This window comes from Mya arenaria, chromosome 9 (genome assembly GCF_026914265.1).
Source record: "Mya arenaria isolate MELC-2E11 chromosome 9, ASM2691426v1".
NCBI classification, from domain to species: Eukaryota; Metazoa; Mollusca; class Bivalvia; order Myida; family Myidae; genus Mya; species Mya arenaria.
Window position 1 is genome coordinate 46,410,098 of NC_069130.1, and position 22,325 is coordinate 46,432,422.

The 22,325-nt window shown below is 38.7% G+C and overlaps 1 protein-coding gene across 1 annotated transcript in view; it reads right to left on the bottom strand.

Annotated features, from left to right (window-relative positions):
• Positions 1–3,981: 3,981 nt before the first annotated feature.
• Positions 3,982–22,325, bottom strand: part of LOC128246094 (uncharacterized) — a 30,186-nt gene continuing 11,842 nt past the window's right edge. Inside the window, exons 4-9 of the mRNA XM_052964299.1 lie at positions 19,085–19,142; positions 14,993–15,842; positions 14,650–14,714; positions 14,003–14,344; positions 13,574–13,761; positions 3,982–4,146 (exon numbers count right to left, since the gene is read on the bottom strand). Coding sequence (XP_052820259.1) covers positions 3,982–4,146; positions 13,574–13,761; positions 14,003–14,344; positions 14,650–14,714; positions 14,993–15,842; positions 19,085–19,142 — 1,668 coding nt within the window. The remainder of the gene's footprint in view (positions 4,147–13,573; positions 13,762–14,002; positions 14,345–14,649; positions 14,715–14,992; positions 15,843–19,084; positions 19,143–22,325) is intronic.

Here is a 22,325-nt window from a genome sequence, read left to right on the forward strand (position 1 = left end):
GTATGTTACACTTTATATTCACTGTATTTTAACTCACATTAGACCTACAGGTAAGTAATTCCATATGTAACACTTTATATAACCTAAATTTAACTGACATTAGAACTTATTCCTATGTGGCTCCAAAGTCTAACTGGAATTAGATTGTGTTAGCTGAAGGTAAGGGCATGGTGAAACATAAATCACCTTGAGATTTTATTCCACTCTGTATTTGTTGTGTCTGCTTGAAGTGAGATAGACATAGTTACCACAACGGCGGTCAACCAGGTGTATGTTAGTGCGTCCGGTTGTATGTCCATCAGTAAGTCCAACTTGATAATGCACTTGGTAATTTTTAAGTGATTTGTCACAAGTGTTCATCATGTGAAGCTTGCTGTTAAGTGCAAGACCAAAGACTTTTCGTCAAAGGTCAATGTCACACGTTAAGGTCATTGGTCAAAATTCCATGTCAAGGACTTATTCAAGGTGAAAATAACTTCATTTTGTCTTGTCCTGGCTGTAATTATTCCAGTAGGAGATCTTATAATAACACAAATGTTTTCCACTCTAGAGAAAAGAAACGTTACCAGTGCGAGAAATACAGAGTGTGAAAGCTGTTCGCAAAGGCATTCGTGATATTCCTAAGGGGTTTGAAATCTTCACAACAGACCAGAACTATGTGTTTAAGGCAAAAGGCCAACAAAACATTGAGCCCTGGGTACAGTGCATCCATCTAGCTGTGCCCAAGGCTCAGAATGATGGAGAGTGTACTGTTGTGGAAAACGTCACCATAACCATTCCAACCAGACCTCGATCTGCTGTACGCGATACAAAGTTATAGCATTTGTAACACAGTGCACACGCTGTGATAGACAGTGATATTAAGATCTTCAGAACTTTAGATGTAGAATTGCTGTAATTATAACAAAGTGTACATATCTGAATGAATAAAAATGTTAGCATTTTGACAAAGTGCATATACTGTGATACAAAAATTTGTAGTTTGTAACCAAGTACAAACATTATTGATGAAAGATGGTTGACCATTTGTGTCCACTTTCCATTTTTTGGTGTCTTAACTGCTGGTGTATTTTGATGGCTCAGCCTGTTTCTCTTTTGTTTTATTGTAGTTTATATTTGTTGGTCTATGTTTATTCATTTAAATACATTTATGGATATACTTATGTGAATGTTTTGAAAGTGAATTTTATAATGGTGATATGGCCATGCATTTATTAATGTTAATAGGTAACTCAGTATTGTATATGTCCACATTAATGAACTGATAATTGCATCTGAAAAAAAACATACATGTAAAAAACCTTTTTCCAAAAAATGGTAATTACTTCAAAACTGTATTTTCTTATTTCAACAAAACGTGGCGCTTATGACGCAAATGGATTATCATAGTAAAAACCCATTGTAAGTTATTTTTATGAAGACAATTTAAAATTAGTATTAATTGATAATGGTAGAATGGAAACATTGTTACACATTTATCAGAAAAGTGGTGTTTACATGTATATATGTGTTTTGTTAAAGTATACATTATTTGTTTTATTCGTATTCGTTTATACACACAATTATCAAATGTGTAAATAAAAGCATACATTGAGGCAGTAATAACAATATTGATGCAAGATTCAGTTTTGTTTAATTCATAATATTAAACAAAAGGCAAATGTTATCACCAGAAAACCACAATATGTTGACATTCATGTCATGTTAAGAAATGAAAATATTGAATATTCAAGTGCATAATGTTACATCAAAATCATCTCCAGCATTGTATTACACCTACTTTCATGAAACATCATTGAAATGTTGGTTAGCATGGGAAATTATAAGACTTCATAGGAAATTTGGTCATCACGGGCTGTTGCCACCTCTGTCCCATTTTGCTCTGTCTAACAAAAGTTTAGTGCCCTTTAATTAGTAAAACAGTGTATTAGTGTCTAATCGTAATTTAAAATACTTTTAAGATAATATTTGATAGGAAATTGTCATGAATGCATAAGTGACCATCTGCTAACATGTCAATGTATTTTTCTTGTTTACATCAAGTGTCTAGCCAGTTATTTTCATAAGAATTAAATAAAAACGAACTGATTATACGAAATGTCCAATGGCGTTTTAAGTATTAAGTGTTGTTTCTATTAAAGACAAGACCATTTGCCTATGTTTTCATAATTACAGTTAATTATTTCGATTGCTGTATTAATTTTTAGTAGAACAGGGGCTGTAATGCAGAAATTTCTTAACATTGTTTAGAATCTTATAACTAACATGTGAAATTCTAAATTGTTAAATTTCTTTCAAAACCTAACACTTTCTATAGTTTATTTTAGTTTTAAAACTTCAGTTTCCATAAATTAATGCCAGAATATACATTAAGCATATAAGCATCTTTTAGAGTGCAACACAGCAAATTAGGAAATTCTTGACTCTAAGGTAAAGGCACATTCTTTATTAAAAAATAAATAATTCTGTAATAGGGCTCCAGTATGGGTCTTCCTGTATTGGTCTTCTGTATGGGTCTTTGCTGTTCATATAGACATTTTTCTGTTGTTAACCTTTTCAAATAGAGGTGCAATATATAACGTTTGTAGACGTAGTATTAAAATGAATCAAGAATGTTTCAAAGCATTTGAGAGTACTGCAGCCATATTTAATACACAATGCTATCACTATGAGGCTTGACTGTCAAGGGTGTAGCTAGCCTTATATTCGCGTGGATTCATTATTGGGCTAGGCGGTTCGGGAGCATGCTCCCTCGGAAATATTTGATAACCAGAGTGCATTCTGGGCATTCTGAGGTGTGTTTTTAGTGCTGGAAAATGGACAGTTTTAGGATCAAGTAGTCAAGTACGCATAGTGCAACTTTGTCTGACTTTTTGTCAAAATCATGTGGATTCAGCCGCGTACTCGCGTATAGTCAGCTACGCGCCTGACTTTCAACTATTACCCTAGAACACCTGTGTCATTGTTACAATCCATACCTTTGTCGTTTTTTGTTAATCCTTATACTAACTATACTGGTTATGGAGCCTGACATTTATTTTGGTATTTTTATCTGTCACTAATGTCAACAAATTTTCTTGACATAATAATTGTGATGACGTGTTTTCATAATAAAAAAAGCATATTCAAAAGTCGTGTTTGTAATTGATTGGTCTTAGATGTAAGAATTTTTTATATCATAAATGTTATAATATCAATCAAAAAGATATGACGTTACATCATCAAAAAATATTTTAAGCGATATTTTTGTTTTATTTTAGCGCTGTAAATTGTCTATAAGAACTTATGACATAAATGACCCAATATTCGGGGCCATCAATTTAGAAAGCTCGTTTAAAAAACCCGTATTAAATGACAACGAATGTGAACTGCATACAGATTGTGCTTGCTGAAGGTTTAACCTCAAAAATAAATTAACAAAATTGTAACATAGAACCATTTTAAGCAAAGGCCCTTAAAACCAACTTTGTTTTAGCCTATAACTTTATCATTTTGTTTATAAAAGACAACCTTTCAAAATTAGTATTTAAATTTTGTGTTTAATCTATTTATATTGAAACTCATCAACTTGTTTATAATGACTCACACAAATTAACTCCAAAGCAAAACGTATGCTTGAGTAGTTGTTAAGAAACAAGGATTGTACCTAAATACATTTTTGACTGTAGAAAAGTATTCCCTTGGGATCTTGACCAAAGTCATACTTCAACATATTCTATGATAAAATTCCTATTCAAAGGTGTAAACTCATATGTTATTTTCAATAACTTCTGATGCTGGTAAAATGAGCTGTGATTGAGATTTGACTGAAGTGTTTTCGTGTTATTGGGGCCTGGTGTGAGCTCACTTCTTCTCAAAATAGGCTCCGAACCATTGTAAACAACGTTTATATCTCTTTGGCCATTTGTTGAAGATGATATCCCGAATGTACTCTGCCGGGTACTGGTGTATCGATGCGTTTGCAGCTGTTTTTAGCTCTCGTTAACTTTTAAATCGGAGAACTTTGAGGTGGGACTTGAACTCCGGGAAAATAGCAAAGTCAAACGGGGCCAGGTCAGGTGAGTACGGCGGATATGGGAATACCTCCAGCGCTAGGACGCTAATCTCATGCTGAGTGGTCGCCGCAGTATGAAGTAGGGCATTATCCTGATGGAGGATTATAAGTATATATAATATGTTTCCGGTATGGATAGAAAAATCCCACCCGAGGGCACGCGCGTAAGCCGGTAACGACGCTTGCCACGCAGCGTGTCCGAGTGTCGGATTTTTCGATCCGGACCAAAAATATATAATTGATATTTTCTTGCATATCTAAAATAATGAATTTGTGGAAAAAATGACTAAAAACGCCCTTTTGAAGATTTCACAAAAAGCTCGTGCGACGTAGGGTACCCAGGGTACTGACGTCAAAAAGCGCAGGATTTTAAAATCACTATTGACGTCAAATAGTTCCTCCTAAATCGGTTTTACGATTATCTATTTTCAATTTTTGGACTAGGGCGCGCGCACTTGTGGCCTAGTTCATAGCCATAAACCCGCTATCTGCATTCTCAAGCCGCATCTGGGGGTTCACTGACGTAATGTATTCATATGCTGTATTTTGATTGGATTGCCGTTAGAGAATTTGAATAATCAAAGTAGTACCAGAACAGAACAATTCAAGCTAACTGTATGTTCTTTTAATGAAGCACAAGAAATTCATACGTAGCGAGTGAGTTAATCGGGTTAACTACATGAATGTTCTTGCATACGGTCAGATTATATGCAATAAGAATATGAACATATTGGAAAAGTACGCATCGAATTTTTTCCGTTCAATGCTCTGTATTGATAGACTAGTACCCTCTTTCTCTTTTATCCGAAAAGAAACCAGTATCAGCTAACCGCGGTGCCCGTCGCGCATTCGAAATATCTTGTGAACTCATACGTAAAGCGAATAAAGCGTGCGGTCTTAGTAGAAAACAACCAGGAAAGTTGGTTAAAAAAAGTATTGTTATCCTTTGTACACAATGCTGGTATTCCGAAGTCGACATGATTTGCATGTCTCCGTGATAGTTTAAAGCTACCCTCTCACAGATTTACCGTTTTAACAACTTTTTTTGTGTTCGAAAGAGCAAATGTTTGCGTAAACATCTTCAAACCAATGATATCAGATTGCTGACAAACAATCAGCTCGTATTTTGTCATATTTCCGTTCCGAAATTAATGTTTTATGGCTTAAACCGTTACTAACAGTTTAAGAAAAATGCTTAAAACATCATTTTTTTAACTTAAGTATAAAAACCTGCCATCTAAATTTTGGTCAGTAGTCTTATATAACTGGTTTCTATGGATTTTCGCAAAAATTGGCTCGTTCCAAGACAAAAGTTGTCAAAATGAGAGTGCAGCATTAAACTCATACCGTAATAAAATTTCACTTTTTAAATAGAAACTACTTCATAATAGCATTGTGTATGCAGTCTGACATAGGTGTACAATGTAGATGTCTTTTACAAAGATTGTTCAAAGTATGGCTCTGCATTTGGTTTAAAGCTCCCCTAAAAAAGAGGTGACAGGTTTTCTATATAATATATAATTACATCATTGAAAATCTTCTCTGAAACTGCAAATAACAGACCTTTGATATAAAAGGATTTGATCAAATTAAAGAAGTATGTGTGCCGACCACGTAAATTAATTTGTACAAGTCTTATTTAACGACTTTTCAGAAATTCAAAAGAACTATGAGTTTATCTGATTTAACGCTTTAGCCCCCCACCCCCCACCCCTCTCACTCTACACACACTTAACTAGATTTTTAGCAGTTTTAGTCTAAAGTTTAAGCTAGCCCATTAAACAGTGACCCCTTGTGATGTGAGCCGATTTTTTCAATGCTTAGAACATGGTTGTCAACATTCCCCTGAATGAAGCCCTAGTCCATCAGTGCTTTCAGCACTTTGATAATTAAAAGTATTGCATACTTATATTTCTGATTGCGCTGTTTTGAAATGGCATGATATACTTTTTACCAACCGTTGTTGCGCGTGACTCATTTTATATGGGGGTGTAAGACGACTTTTTCTGGCTAGGCATTTCCGGTGAATTCAGCCATATAGCACCCCCCCCCCCATTGCCAGATGAGTCACGCGCTGTGACGTAAAATTGTAAATTTCTTTTATTACACACTTTATGTAACCATTAATATGATATTTCAATAGATGAGGTTCTTTAACATGAACTTTTCAAAAAATATTCATCGAAAAGAAAACAAAATAACCGTTAAAAGACGTGAAACTGACGGGACTTCTTCACATAAGCAGTGAATAAAAAATACGGCGCGTCATGACGTCAGTAAACATCATCACACGCGCTTTTTGGGTGAAATGTACCAAAATGCGCTTTTCAAGATGTGCTAGAAAAAAATCAATTATGAGTTTCTGTTCCAGAAAAAATTCGACCCTCGGGCACGTTGCGTAGCCGGTAACTAAGCTAGCCTCGTTACCTGGCAACACAGGTGCCCTCAGGTTGACCGGGATGTCACTCCTCTTCTCTTCTAAGCGCCCGGATGAGATCACGGCCGAGTACCTGTTCACAATGTTAAAAATGTTTTACGAGTCATACTGTTACCTTATATAGTTAGAAAAATGGTCGGTGGTCAGATTTCTGTGTGCGGTTCCACAGCCGTCATTGGCTGCCTCTGACAGCTCTGTAACGCCGCATAGCGGCATCGCCGCATAAACGTGTTTTTATTTCGTTTATGAGGTGATTTTCAACGCATCAACGTTTATGCGGCGACGCTCAACAAATAAAGCAGAAATTGCTTGTATGGGGTGCAACTGTGCCTTTTTGCCACATAAAGAGGATTAACCTAACCATTAATTATAAAGCTAAAAAATATTTCAACAAAACGATGGTGATGACGATGATGATGATGATGATGATGATGATGATCAAGATGATGATGATCAAGATGATGATGATAATATTTATGATAGTTATGATGATGCTAGCGTTGGTAATAATGATGATGGTGGGGATGATGATGATGGTGGTGGTTGTGATTGTGGAGATAATGGTGGTGGTTGTGATTGTGGAGATGATGATGGTGGTTGTGATGATGATGATGATGATGATTATGATGATGATGATGATGATTATGATGATGATGATGATGATGATTGTGGGGATGATGATGGTGGTAGTGGTTGTGATTGTGGTGATGATGATAGTGGTTGTGATGATGTTGTTGATTATGATGATGATTAAGATTAAAGAAAATATGAGAAAAGTTGGCATGCAAGTTGAGCCAAAATGGAAGTTGAAAATAAACCCTTAGAGTGTTCAAATGACTTGTGCATTAAAACACAATCAATGAAAGAAAGAAGTCCATGATGACCCTATTATTAGTTTAAAATGACGTAGAAAGTATGTAGTTAGCGGACTCTTCTTCTATTTTTTTTATATATTTTCTGTGTTTATGCCCCAATTATCACTCTTAAGCAATTATAAACCTTTTTAAAAAAAAAAAATGTCGATCGAGCACTTCCGCGGCCTAGCGGCGTGAAGTTAGCGGCCTAGCAGCCTAAAATGGTATGTATACATGCGTTTTCTTCCAAAACAATGTTAAATCTATGGCTTAACAATTTTGCTAAATACAAAAAATAAAAACGCTGATATTCGCTATAATAGATTTTTTAGGCAGCTTGGTCGAGTTTTAGGCGAAATGCAGACATTCGTTAAAGGATGGTGATTTGTGATAGAAACCATAACTTTGTCGAAGGCATGCATAAATAGTTTATATTAGAAACCAATTTTAGGCCGCTAGGCCGCTGAACTGCTTGATCGACTATTTTGAAAAAGAAAGTTAGTTGCTTAAGTCTGATTATTTGAGCACAATACAGTAAATATATCATTGTTTTAGAAGAACATGCATGTGTATGCTTTAAACTAGCTGACTACTTTATCGACATTTTTGAATTTTCGTCAGTCTGACTATAAGGCAAGAATATATGTTACGTCATAGGACGATTCAGTTTTCTGAATGTCCCTAATGACGGTGTTGTGCTTTGTCGTAACATTTATTCCATCCATTAGTCGGGTTAAACGTCATTTCAAACGTTTTCGCAGAAAGATCAATTGGTTTGGTTCACATTTAAACCGATCTTACTAAATCTTTGTCAAAAATTACGTCTCTAAAAGTCTAGTTCAAAGCATGTTAAGTGGACATAAAAAACTAAGACCGATCTTGATGAAACTTTATCAACCACTATTGTACTAGTATGTGTTTTAATTGCTTTTTATGTGGCGATAGGGTGCCTTTTTGCCCCATAAAGAAATCCTTTTTTATGCGTGAAATCACCGCATAAATGAAAAAAAAAACACGTTTATGCGGCGATGCCGCTATGCGGCGTTGCACAGCTCCCGTACAGTCACTGTGCAGTCCGCTTTCAGTTTCTCTTCAATTGACGTCACGACTAACGGTGCCATTTGAAAACAAGCGCACGGAAACGCAGTTTTCTCCCCGTGTCAGCTTTAGTAGCTTATACGTTTCGGATTGTGTTTTCCCTATTTCTTTGAAAATTAAATGTTTGAGCGAATTTCAAAACGTTCTTGTGACGATATATTTCATAGCAAGCCAATCTCATTAAAATCAGATCCCCAATACACGCTTGACGACGTTACATAACGTAATGAAATAAAGTGAACGTCACGATATGATTTTAATGAGATTGATAGCAAGCTTGACAGTCTAAGAGCAGACGTTGTTTATTTCAAAATGCAACGGCCGATCGACGTCAAATGTTAAGAAGACGTTGCGCAAACGTCGTCAAACAAAATCGCGGAGTTTTTAAGATTTTCTGCAGCTGATATTTATTTCATTAAGTTTTTAAATTCAGCATGCGTAGAACAAAACGTCACATGGGCCGGTAGCGCGTTACTATGGTTGCATTATAAAAATATTACTGTGTTGTTTCGTGCTCTGCTATGTCATGCTACTCTTATCGAGGCAGTAAGGAGAATATTACTATTTTTTATGTGTTTCCGGTACGGATAGAAAAATCCGACCCGAGGGCACACGCGTAACGAGGCTTGCCGAGTTACCAGTCACGCAGCGTGCCCGAGGGTCAGATTTTTCGATCCGGACCGGAAAATCGTGATTGATATTTTTTCTTGCATACCTAAAGTTATGAATTTGTGGAAAACTTGACGATGAAAACGCAATTTTGTACATTTCATCAAAAAGCGCGTGCGACGAACTATCGCATAGATTATTGCCTCAGCCAAGCGCCTTTGAGTTTTATCTCATGTGTCACTGAACATCCAATCGCGGTACCATGTAGCCATTACTGATATATTTTTAGCGTTGGCGAAAGCGTGGGCATTTTATTTTCACAAAATCTACCACCACCATCTCCACCACCTACCGTTTAATTATCCGTCAGTATAAAAAGTTGGAGAAATGAGCCGATCTAACTGTTTTCGTGTCAATATTGGATGGTGAACACATCGTTAACGTCCATGTTTTTCTCAATACTTTCTTACCATAAGTAGTGTTACAGTTCTTTGTTTCTTTTCCATTTTCCACTTTTGTCTGGCACTATTTACAAAATCATATTTTTCTAGTAGGGTTGACTGTCCACCCTGATATGTATTTCGGGAAATGTTATTATACACATGCTATTGACTCTTTATATGTTTTGGTTTACGATATTTCGTAAAAATACTTTTATGGCATTCATTAGTGTCGTATTTTCATTCAAAGCTTGTTTTACGTTTTCCCTATATCCATACGAGTTAGACTCGGCTTGTGACTAAGTACCTTGACCTTGGGCAATACATATATATACAAAGTCGAACCCCGTTGGCTGGAACTCCCAGGGACCGGCGAAAATACCTCGAGCCTCGGGAAATTCGAGCCAAGCGTAAATGCTTACATTAAGTAGAAAGAAATCGGTCCTTTACCTACAGTTCAAGCCAACGATGAGTTCGAGCCAATGGGTTTCGACTATAAACACTATTTTTAAAATAACTGGTATTAATGTGGAAGACCAACCCAGTAAATTTAAAATTGGAAAAATACGTCATCACTGCGAAAGCTACATATCTATATACGTGTATATAGTGTCGTAAGCGATGGGATATCTGCAGTAAGTAAGATTCAATGCGTTGTATTCAAAAATCAATATTAAGATTTTGACATTTTGAAATTCTCCTCTTCTTGCAAATGTATTATATAGTGTCTTTATAAATATCTGATCTCTGATTTTTATACATTTGATTATCTGTTAAGTATCCCTACCAATGCATCACATTTATCCAACACGAGCGGCGCAACAAAAACGATGCACGGCGAACGCCAACAACTGTGTTTGTATTTCTAAAAACGGGCATAACTCAAGAAAAATCAATACTTGTAGGCCTTATGGCTGTCGAGAGTTTTATTTGAATATCTTGAGCGATGTTCAGTAACGGCACAAAGGTTACGAATACGCAACGACGCAGATGCCGTCCGCATCAGCACTACGACATTACAAACGCCGTACAGTGAGGAATCGGCTTATAGAGCGGGGGATACGCTGCACGAGACCTATCGTGACATGATTCTCACGTGGCGTCACCGTCAAGTTTGTCGTCAGGGGACGGTCGACAATCGTGCTCGTCGATGGCGTTTCGTGACATTTAGTGATGTATCACGACGTAATATCACCAATGCTGACAAGGGACTGCGTTTATACAGGCGGCGTCATGAACGCAACGAACGTTACTGCATATTACAATATATCCGTTTGGGTGGCGGCAATCAATTTAAATTAAATTTCACCTTACAACATTATGATTAATTTGCGACTTTCTGCATAATTTGATTTCCACAGGATTGTTGTTTCATATTTTATTCATTTGTGGTTTGGTTATTAAATACAGCCTTAATTAAACCACTGTAGCGTTTTTATTTACATCCGTTTAGTAGTAAGGATTTGCGAAAGTGCGATGAGGCCAAATATTAATTGTTCACGGAAGATCATGCAAAGAGCTTACTTTTCCTCCTAGACTGCGAATAATCCCACTCAATATATTAAGTTAACTTCATCATAATCATCATCATCATCATCATCGCCGTCGTTACCACGGCTACCACCATCATTATCGACATCGTCTCAATCTATACCACCACCATCATCATCATCTCATCATCGACGTCGGCGTCGTGGTTGTAGTCATTATTTTCTTGCATAACGGACGTATGTTTCCGGTCATGTGACCGGTGCTGGAAAAACTCATCTTACACCCCCATGTAAGATGAGTCACGCGCAACAACGCGCAACCTCTTATTTCTTTTAATGTATGGTTTATGAAAAGTATAGTATGCAATTTCAATAAAGCGGAATCAAAAATATAAGAATACAATACTTTTAATTAAAATTGAAAATACATACTCGTAAAAGCGCGATTTTTAAAGGAACTATTTGACGTCGATAGTGATTTAAAATTACTGCGCTTTATGACGTCAGTACACAACGTAGCACGCGCTTTTTGGTGAAATGTACAAAAGTGCGTTTTGTACGTCAATTTTCAACAAATTCATAATTTTAGGTATGCAAGAAAAAATATCAATCATGTTTTTTCCGGTCCGGATCGAAAAATCCGACCCTCGGACACGCTGCGTGACCGGTAACTCGGCAAGCCTCGTTACCGGCTTACACGCGTGCCCTCGGGTCGGATTTTTCTATCCTTACCGGAAACACATGATAGATACTTATAATCTTACTTATACTCATCATTCTAACACATTTTCATACTATCGTATTAACCACCACAACCACCACCATCATCATCATCATCATCGCCGTCGTTACCACGGCTACCACCATCATCATCATCGACGTCGTCGACATCGTCTCAACCACAACCACCATCATCATCATCATCATCATCATCGACATCGTCTCAACCCCAACCACCACCACCACCATCAGAATCATCATCATCATCATCATCATCATCATCGACGTCGGCGTCGTGGTTGTAGTCATCATCATCATACTTATACTCATCATTCTAACACATTTTCATACTCATCGTATTAACCAACACAACCACCATCATCATCATCATCATCATAGCCGTCGTTACCACGGCTACCGCCATCATCATCATCATCGACGTCGTCGTCATCGTCTCAACCACAACCATCACCATCATCATCATCGACATCGTCTCAACCACAACCACCACAACCATCAGAATCATCATCATCATCACCATCATCATAATCATCTCATCATCATCATCATCATCGACGTCGTGGTTGTAGTCATCATCATCATACTTATACTCATAATTCTAACACATTTTCATCCTCATCGTATTAACCACCACCATCATCATCATCATCATCGTCGTCGTTACCACCACCGCCATCACCACAATCATCATCATCATTCTAACACATCCTCACCCTCATTGTATTAAATACAAATCAAATAATACTTTCAACGTTTAATCATATATTCTTCAATTATAATCAAATTGTGCGATATGTTAAATAATAGGCAATTATATATTCTATTATTTAGGTAACTAAATCTACTCAATGTTTGGTTATTTCTTTTGTAGTATTTGTTGATACATAATATCATTTTGTAGATTTCATAATAATGTGAAATTTATGTAATCGATAATAAACATAAAAAGTCAACGTGTTATTGGTATACTCCTCTAATACAGAATATAAAATACAGCTGAGCAAGGATGCCATTGTAAATAAAGAAAAAACTAAATATTTCCCATTAATTCATAATCCATAAGCGAAGTAAATACCTAACATTTATCAAATGATATCGATTTAAACTAGGAAATGAGTTGCTTTATTAAGAGATTCTTATAAAAAATGTCGATCAAGTTAAACCGACTATTGCACGTGTTGATTACGGACTGTTGTGTTATAATTAAAAAAGAAAGTTTTCATCCCCATCAGATATATTTAACGTCTGCCACAACGACATTGCTGTGTCCAGTTAAATCTATTTTAGGCCTAAAAAAAATACATTTGGTTCGGGTCACCCGACCCTACCTACGGAATAGGCGCCGACCCTACCGTTTTTATAGTCAGTTTGAAAAAAAAAATGAAAAACTAAAAATAAAAATAAATGTTTTTTCTTGTTTTTGCTTTTCAATATGTAGTTTAAAACCTTAATTGCTTATATAGAAGATAACTTTAACAACATTCTCCAATGATGAAAATGACATTCTTATATAAAGCCAAATAAAAAAGATAAATAAAAAAAATAAAAAGCCTACCTACCCTACCTATTTCTGAAAAGGATGTAACCCTAACCAAACAATTTTTTAAGGACTTAGGATGCATGCAAATACACAACATAAATCAAATTAATTGAATACACATAGAAAGTGGTTGATAATAATTAGTTCCGGGAAAAGTGACATATATTTCTATAAATAGAATGACACTTCCCCATTGATTGTTTCACTGTTTTCATCAAATATGAATTCCCATAATCGATGCTAACATTTAACTTATTGTTCACATTTTGGTGAATTTGAAATAAAGCCATTCACTCGTATTGTGAAATACGAGAACCTCGAATGACGGCGAACTGTTCATATGTTCTCGGATGTCTTTCATCTCACTGGCAGGTTTCACCGTGCAGCGGTACATGTCGCATCTAATGGTGTGTGGTATGTTCTTCATCGTCTCTATCAGACTCCGCACCGCCTCCGCTGTCATTGTACCCCACCTAAGTGTAATATCGGTGATGGAGGCTGGAGGGAGGAGGTGGAGCTCACCTAGATCTGTCTTCCCATATGTCAAGGCGTTGTAACTGAGGGAGACTTGGTAGTGTATCCACAAGTAACTGGACATTCTTAACTCTCCATAACACAACATGTTGTAGTTTACTCCACCTTTGATCGTGTTTAAATAATCTAAATATGTACATTTCAACATTCGATGATACATTATCTAAGTGACATGTTGTAATATGTGTTGGATCAACCTGCACACGTGTTGTATTGTCTCCCTCTATATGCAGATATTCCAGCCTGTGACACTGGGACAGGTCATACTGCCCATCACGCTCCCCCAGTGTCACTGCTTTGAGGGAGTCGGAGTAGGATGTGATCACCTCCTGCAGCTCTTCCCCATTAATTTGATCATTGTATTCACCGATGTCTAGTGACTGAATACGTTCCTTGTTTATCATCATCAGCTTTTTTAACACTACGACATCCTCGTATCTATCAATATAGAAGTGTGCGAGATAGAGCGGTATGTCACCATGGTTGTTCGCCCTGGCTTCACGGTTCCCGGAGAGAATCAGGTCCTGACGTAGTTCAAGCCTCTCTACTGTCGATTGATGGTTGGTATGGTGGTATAGAACTATTGATCCATGAAGACATTTGTACACCGAGCTCGGGCTTCATTCCACATATGAAAATAAATGTCTGAGAAACATCTCCCAAGATATTTTCCTTATTATCTTGTTCGTACTTGTTTGATAGCTGACTGTAGTCGTTTTCATTCAAACATAAATGAAGAGCCGCTAAAAACTCTTGAAGTGTTTTATGAAAGAATGAAAAGTGAGATGATCTCTTGATCAATGAGTTGGATTTCTTCTCTGTGAGTAAGCCAGACTTCAATGCAAATTCAACCTGCTCCCTGCTTAACAAAGCGTTGACTGTTTTGTTGCTGAATACAACAGACGAATCTCTGCACTCTGAAAACAAAGTTGTGTATGCTAACTTTGCCAGCGCAAGGTAAACCGTGGGATTTTGCACGAAGCATTCGTGTTCCTTTAATACAGATGGCAGTTCTAATTTTCGGAATTTTATGCTCCGCTTTGCATATAACTAAGTCTACATGATAGCATGTTTATCACGCCAGCATAAATGTCACACTTTGAATCGGTTAACGATTTGCCCTCGAACCACAGGCACACGAGCTGGGTGATACTGATAGGTGCTGACAATAATCCTTTAAGATCCTTTCGCTGACACCATTTCATGAAAGCCTCTGTTGTTCCGTTCATCCTCATTTCCCCCATTAAGAATGTTGATGATATTTTCCACGAGTTGCTCTGTGTCTGCTGCTCCTTCTATTTCAAGATATTTGTCGATCTTTGAATCCTGCACTCTAAACTGTGACATTCGCCAGGGACGCGTTGTCGTGAGGAGTGTGGCCTTGTTGGCCGAATTTCGGAAAGGGGTGACTTTTTCCTCAGTTTTGCAGGTACAGTTTACGTTTTCCGGATGGGTCCATTCGTCGAGGCCGTCAGCTATGATTAAACATGTTTCACTTTCCAGCACCGTCTGTAATAGCCGGTAACCATCATCGGCATCCTTCTCGTGGTAGATTTTACGTATAAGTTGATCCTTGATCATTTCTGCTAGATCACACGTTTTACATGAATCTCGTAGGGTGACATGGAACAAAAATGCAAACTCTTTGAAGAATTCTGGGTCGGCAAAGCTTGTTTTAATACCGACGTTTTCCTCCGCTGGTAAATATTGGTGAGTCCAATCCAGGGCACACATTACGGAGAATGTAGATTTGCCATTGCCCGGTTCTCCAACAAGGAAAACATTTCTGAGCAACTGATCTTCTTTTATGAAAACATCTGAAAATTTTGCAATTTCTTGACCGCTTTCTTGGTTTTCAATTTTGCTTGCAATTTCTTGACCGCTTTCTTGGTTTTCAATTTTGCCGATTTTTCGATGATCTTTCTCCACAATTTTCGGTGCCACGTAGAATTTCCTGAGTTTGGCGTTCTTTTCTCCGAGAATGGGAGATATCGGCATGTCGGCCAAAGTGGTTCGGTAATGGTTTGCCAAACGTAGTCGTAATCCTGAAGTAAATGTAAAGATGTATCATTAAAAACATAGAAATAAGAACATATACGTTTGCATTATCACAAAACACTTGGTGAGAAAACAGGAATCAGTTTTGTGACAAGACGCTCGGTACAAAAGATAAAAATAAGCAATATCACAAGACCTTTGATGCAGACGATAAGTAATATTAACAGACGCTTGTTAAGAAGATTAGAAGCAGAATTATCAAAAGACGTCTGTTGCAAAAAATAAGTAGCAGCCTTTAACAAGAGGCCCGGGACCAAAGATAAGAAGCAGCATTATCACAAGATGCTTGTTACAGAAGATAAGTAGCAGCCTTTACCAAGACATTTGGTCCAGAAGATAAGTAACAGCATTATTACAAGACGCTTGGTACATAAGATAAGAGGCAGAATTATTACAAGACGCTTGTTACAGAAGATAAGAAGCAGCATTATCACAAGACGCTTGTTCCAGATGATAAGAAGTAGCATTATCACAAGACGCTTGTTACAGACAATACAAAGCAGCATTGTCACAAGACGCTCAGTACAGAAGATAAGAAGTAGCATTATCACAAGACGCTTAGTACAGAAGATAAGTAGCAGCAATATCACAAGACACTTGTTGTAGAATATACGTAGCAGCATTATCATAAGACGATTAGAAGCAACATTATAAGTACATATCACAAGTTTCCGGTACGGATAGAAAAGTCCGACCCGGGGGCACGCGCGTAAACTGGTAACGAGGCTTGCCGAGTTCACCGGCCACGCAACGTGCCCGAGGGTCGGATTTTCCTATTCGGACCGGAAAAACATGATTGATATTTTTTCTTGCACATCTAAAATTATCAAATTGTGGTAAAACTGATATAGAAAACGCACTTATGTACATTTTACGAACCAGCGCGTGCGACATCAGTTTACTGACGTCATAAACCGCAATTATTTTAGTTTAGTTTAAACATATTTATTTTACAACGATTGTGAAACAATGTTATTACAACATTATATTAATCACTCTCGTTGGCACGATATTACGCGAGAGTGTGGTCTTGTGTTTTGGAGGAAACCGGAGAACCCGGAGGAAACCCACTTGTCCGGCTTGGTGACCACAAACCAAACTCACATGCGCCCAAGCCGGGAATCGAACCCGGTCGCATTAGGTGAGAAGCGAGTGCGCTAACCACTGCGCTAACCGGACAACCAATTATTTTAAATAACTATTGATGTCAAATAGTTACTCTGAAAATTCGCGTTTTAATGATTATTTATTTCCAGTTTTAATAAAAAGTCTTGCATACTTATATATTTGATTGCGCTTTACTGAAATGGTTAAATATACTTTTCATAAACCAAACAATAAAAGAAATAAAAAGTGACACGTGGATGCGCGTGACTCATCTAACATAGGAGGTGTAAGACGGGGTTTTCCAGCACTGGTGACATAACCGGAAACACACGTCCGGTATGCAAAAATATCATAAGACGCTTGGTACAGGTGATAAGAAGCAGAAATATCACAAGACGCTTGGTAAGAAGAAAGGCAGCAATAGTGTAATGGTTGTATAAGTTAAAAGTTGTATGCGTTCTTATAAGTATCTATCATGTGTTTCCGGTACGGATAGACAAATCCGCCCCGAGAGCACGCGCGTAAGCCGGTAACGAGGCTTTCCGAGTTACCGGTCACGCAGCGTGCACGAGGGTCGGATTTTTCGATCCGGACCGGAAAAACATGATTGATGTTTTTTCTTGCATACCTAAAATTATGAATTAGTGGGAAAATTGACGTAGAAAACGTACTTTAGTACATTTCAGCAAAAAGCGCGTGCGACGTTGTGTACTGACTTCATAAAGCGCAGTCATTTTAAATCACTATCGACGTCAAATAGTTCCTTTAAAAATCGCGCTTTTACGATTATTTCTTTTCAATTTTAATTAAAAGTATTGTATACTTATATTTATGATTCCGCTTTATTGAAATTGCATAATATACTTTTCATAAACCATACAATAAAAGAAATAAAAAAATGGCGCGTTGTTGCGCGTGACTCATCTTACATGGGGGGTGTAAGATGAGTTTTTCCAGCACCGGTCACATGACCGGAAACACACGTCCGGATAGAAAAAAAACCCGACTCGATGGCACCTGCGTTGCCAGGTAACGAAGCTTGCCGGAATTACCGGCTGCGCAGCAGTGCCCGAGAGTCGGATTTTTCGATCTGGAACCGAGGAACCTGACACATATGATAGACATTTTTCTAGCATACCTTGAATTACAATATTTTGTGAAAAAATACATGGAAAAGCGCATGTTTGTACATTTTACCAAAAAGGGCGTGCGATGATGTTTACTCACGGCATGACGCGCAGTAAGTTTTATTCACGGCATACGTCAAGAAGTTTCTGAGTATCACGTCTTTTAAGGGTTACTTTTTGTTTTGAAGGTATATTTTAGTAAAGTTTATGTTTATCGCACTATTCTATTGAAATCTCATAATTATAGTTACATTAAGTGTATAATAAAAGAAATAGAAAGTATTACGTCACAGCGCGTGACTCATCTGGCATGACAGGGGTGCCAGATGGAATTTTCTTGCACACCGGACGTGTGTTTCCGGTCATGTGACCAGTGGTGGAAAAAACCCGTCTTACACACCCCATGTAAGAGGAGTCACGCGCAACAACGCGCCACTTCTTATTTCTTTTCTTGTATGGAATATGAAAAGTAAATTATGCCATTTCAATAAAGCGCAATTAAATATATAAGTATTCGCGCGATTTGGTGAAATGCACAAAAGTGCGTTTTCTACGTCAATTTTTCCACAAATTGATAATTTAAGATATGCCAAAAAAAAAAAAATCATGTGTTTCCGGTCCGGATCGAAAATTCCGACCCTCGGGCACGCTGCGTGTCCGATAACTCGGAAAGCCTCGTTACCGGCTTACGCGCGTGCCCTCGGGTCGGATTTTCTATCCGTACCGGAAACACATGATACTTATATTCCAGCACGGCTGACGTCACCGGAAATGCCTATCCGGTGTGCTAGAAATGCAGAATTTCAACACTATCCTATCTTTCTTAACGAAAGATATAACGAAAGTTAGTGGGCGGAAACCATTTTTCTTTCTTAGAAACAGTGACCTACACCCTACTACTCATCACAGCCCCAAGCTAGCTCATTACATTAGCCACCATACACACAGTTTCATCCATATCCATTTACGTCAATTTGATCAAAAGCGTCTCTTACCTTCCTTCACTATCTCCCCTTCGTTCTCAGCACTGATCTTGAAATCGTCTGTTTGCAGCTGTCAACAAAACAGATCAAGACATTAAGCATCCAATAATTCAAAGGCTATTTTACAAAATAATATAAACTATAAACTTATATTATAAAGACAAATTTGAACAGAAAACAGTTTTACTACATCAGAAAGTGTATGTACGTTGTCATAAAGGTGACATGTGTAAATAAAACTATTTTTTTATCCTCGGGATCTCAACTAAATTACTCGTTCCCACGACTTGCATGTTGTTGCCACGACTTAATAATTTCGAGGCCACCACTTCGTACGTTTAAGACGTGGGAGGGTTCAGACCAGTTGACGATTTGTGTCATGGGTCTGTCAAGGGTCGTGACCCATCGGTACGCAACCTTGGTTTGGCCTCGCTTCTAATAAGGTCAAATAGGGACTCTCCACCTCCACTTAAGTCCGTTGGTCTGATTAGATGCAAGGTCAAATAGGGTCCCCGACCATCACTTAATTCCGGTGATCTACTAGTAATTAGGTACATGGTCAATTAGGGATTCCCACCTATACTAAAGTCATGTGATCTAATTAGATACATGGTCAAATAGGGACCCCACCTAAACTTAAGTCCGGTGATCTAATTACGTGCAAGGTCAAATACGGACCCCACCTACACTAAAGTCCGGTGATCTAATCAGGTGCAAAGTTAATTACGGACCCCCACCTACACTAAAGTCCGGTGATCTAATCAGGTGCAAAGTCAATTACGGACCCCCACCTACACTAAAGTCCGGTGATCTAATCAGGTGCAAAGTCAATTACGGACCCCCACCTACACTAAAGTCCGGTGATATAATCAGGTGCAAAGTCAATTACGGACCCCCACCTACACTAAAGTCCGGTGATCTAATCAGGTGCAAAGTCAATTACGGACCCCCACCTACACTAAAGTCCCGTGATCTAATCAGGTGCAAAGTCAATTACGGACCCCCACCTACACTAAAGTCCCGTGATCTAATCAGGTGCAAAGTCAATTACGGACCCCCACCTACACTAAAGTCCGGTGATCTAATCAGGTGCAAAGTCAATTACGGACCCCAACCTACACTAAAGTCCGGTGATCTAATCAGGTGCAAAGTCAATTACGGACCCCCACCTACACTAAAGTCCGGTGATTTAATCAGGTGCAAAGTCAATTACGGACCCCAACCTACACTAAAGTCCGGTGATCTAATCAGGTGCAAAGTCAATTACGGACCCCAACCTACACTAAAGTCCGGTGATCTAATCAGGTGCAAAGTCAATTACGGACCCCCACCTACACTAAAGTCCGGTGATCTAATCAGGTGCAAAGTCAATTACGGACCCCCACCTACACTAAAGTCCGGTGATCTAATCAGGTGCAAGGTCAAATACGGACCCCCACCTACACTAAAGTCCGGTGATCTAATCAGGTGCAAGGTCAAATACGGACCCCCACCTACACTAAAGTCCCGTGATCTAATCAGGTGCAAAGTCAATTACGGACCCCCACCTACACTAAAGTCCCGTGATCTAATCAGGTGCAAAGTCAATTACGGACTCCCACCTACACTAAAGTCCGGTGATCTAATCAGGTGCAAAGTCAATTACGGACCCCCACCTACACTAAAGTCCGGTGATCAAATCAGGTGCAAAGTCAATTACGGACCCCCACCTACACTAAAGTCCGGTGATCAAATCAGGTGCAAAGTCAATTACGGACCCCCACCTACACTAAAGTCCGGTGATCTAATCAGGTGCAAAGTCAATTACGGACCCCCACCTACACTAAAGTCCGGTGATCTAATCAGGTGCAAAGTCAATTACGGACCCCCACCTACACTAAAGTCTGGTGATCTAATCAGGTGCAAAGTCAATTACCGACCCCCACCTACACTAAAGTCCGGTGATCTAATCAGGTGCAAAGTCAATTACGGACCCCCACCTACACTAAAGTCCGGTGATCTAATCAGGTGCAAAGTCAATTACGGACCCCCACCTACACTAAAGTCCGGTGATCTAATCAGGTGCAAAGTCAATTACGGACCCCCACCTACACTAAAGTCTGGTGATCTAATCAGGTGCAAAGTCAATTACCGACCCCCACCTACACTAAAGTCCGGTGATCTAATCAGGTGCAAAGTCAATTACGGACCCCCACCTACACTAAAGTCCGGTGATCTAATCAGGTGCAAAGTCAATTACGGACCCCAACCTACACTAAAGTCCGGTGATCTAATCAGGTGCAGGGTCAAATACGGACCCCAACCTACACTAAAGTCCCGTGATCTAATCAGGTGCAAAGTCAATTACGGACCCCAACCTACACTAAAGTCCCGTGATCTAATCAGGTGCAGGGTCAAATACGGACCCGCACCTACACTAAAGTCAGTTGATCTAAATAAGTGCAAGGTAAAATAAGGACCCGCACCTTCACTAAAGTCCGGTGATCTAATTAGGTGCAATGTCAAATAGGTACGCCCACTTACACTAACGTCCGATGATCTAATTAAGTGCAAGGTAAAATAGGGACCCGCACCTACTTCCAGTGTTTACCTGTCGCAATGTCCTGTGAAGGAAAAAATGTTTTCGCTTTGTCTGTAGGTGGATCAAATAGGGCCCTGACCTACACTAAAGTTTGTTGATCTAATTAAGTGGAAGGTCAAATAGGGACCCGCACCTTCACTAAAGTCCGGTGATATCTAATTAGGTGGATCAAATAGGGCCCCAACCTACACTAAAGTCTGTTGATCTAATTAAGTGGAAGGTCAAATAGGGACCTCACCTTCACTAAAGTCCAGTGATCTAATTAAGTGGAAGGTCAAATAGGGACCCCCACCTACAGTAAAGTCCGTTAATATTATTAAGTGCAAGGTCGAATAGGGGCCCCACCTACACTTCAGTCCGTTGATCTGATTAGGTGCACAGTCAAATAGGGAACCCCACCTACACTAAAGTCCGGTGACCTAATTAAGTGGAAGGTCAAATAGGGCCCCCACCCATACTAAAGTCTGGTGATCTGATTAAGTGAAAGGTCAAATAGGACCCCCCCCCCCCGCCTACAGTAAAGTCCGTTGATATAATTAAGTGCAAGGTCGAATAGAGGCCCCCACCTACACTAAAGTCCGTTGATCTGATTAGGTGCATGGTCAAGTAGGGTCTAAAGTCCGGTGACGAGGTCAAACCATACTATTCTGAATTGTATTCAATAAACGCATA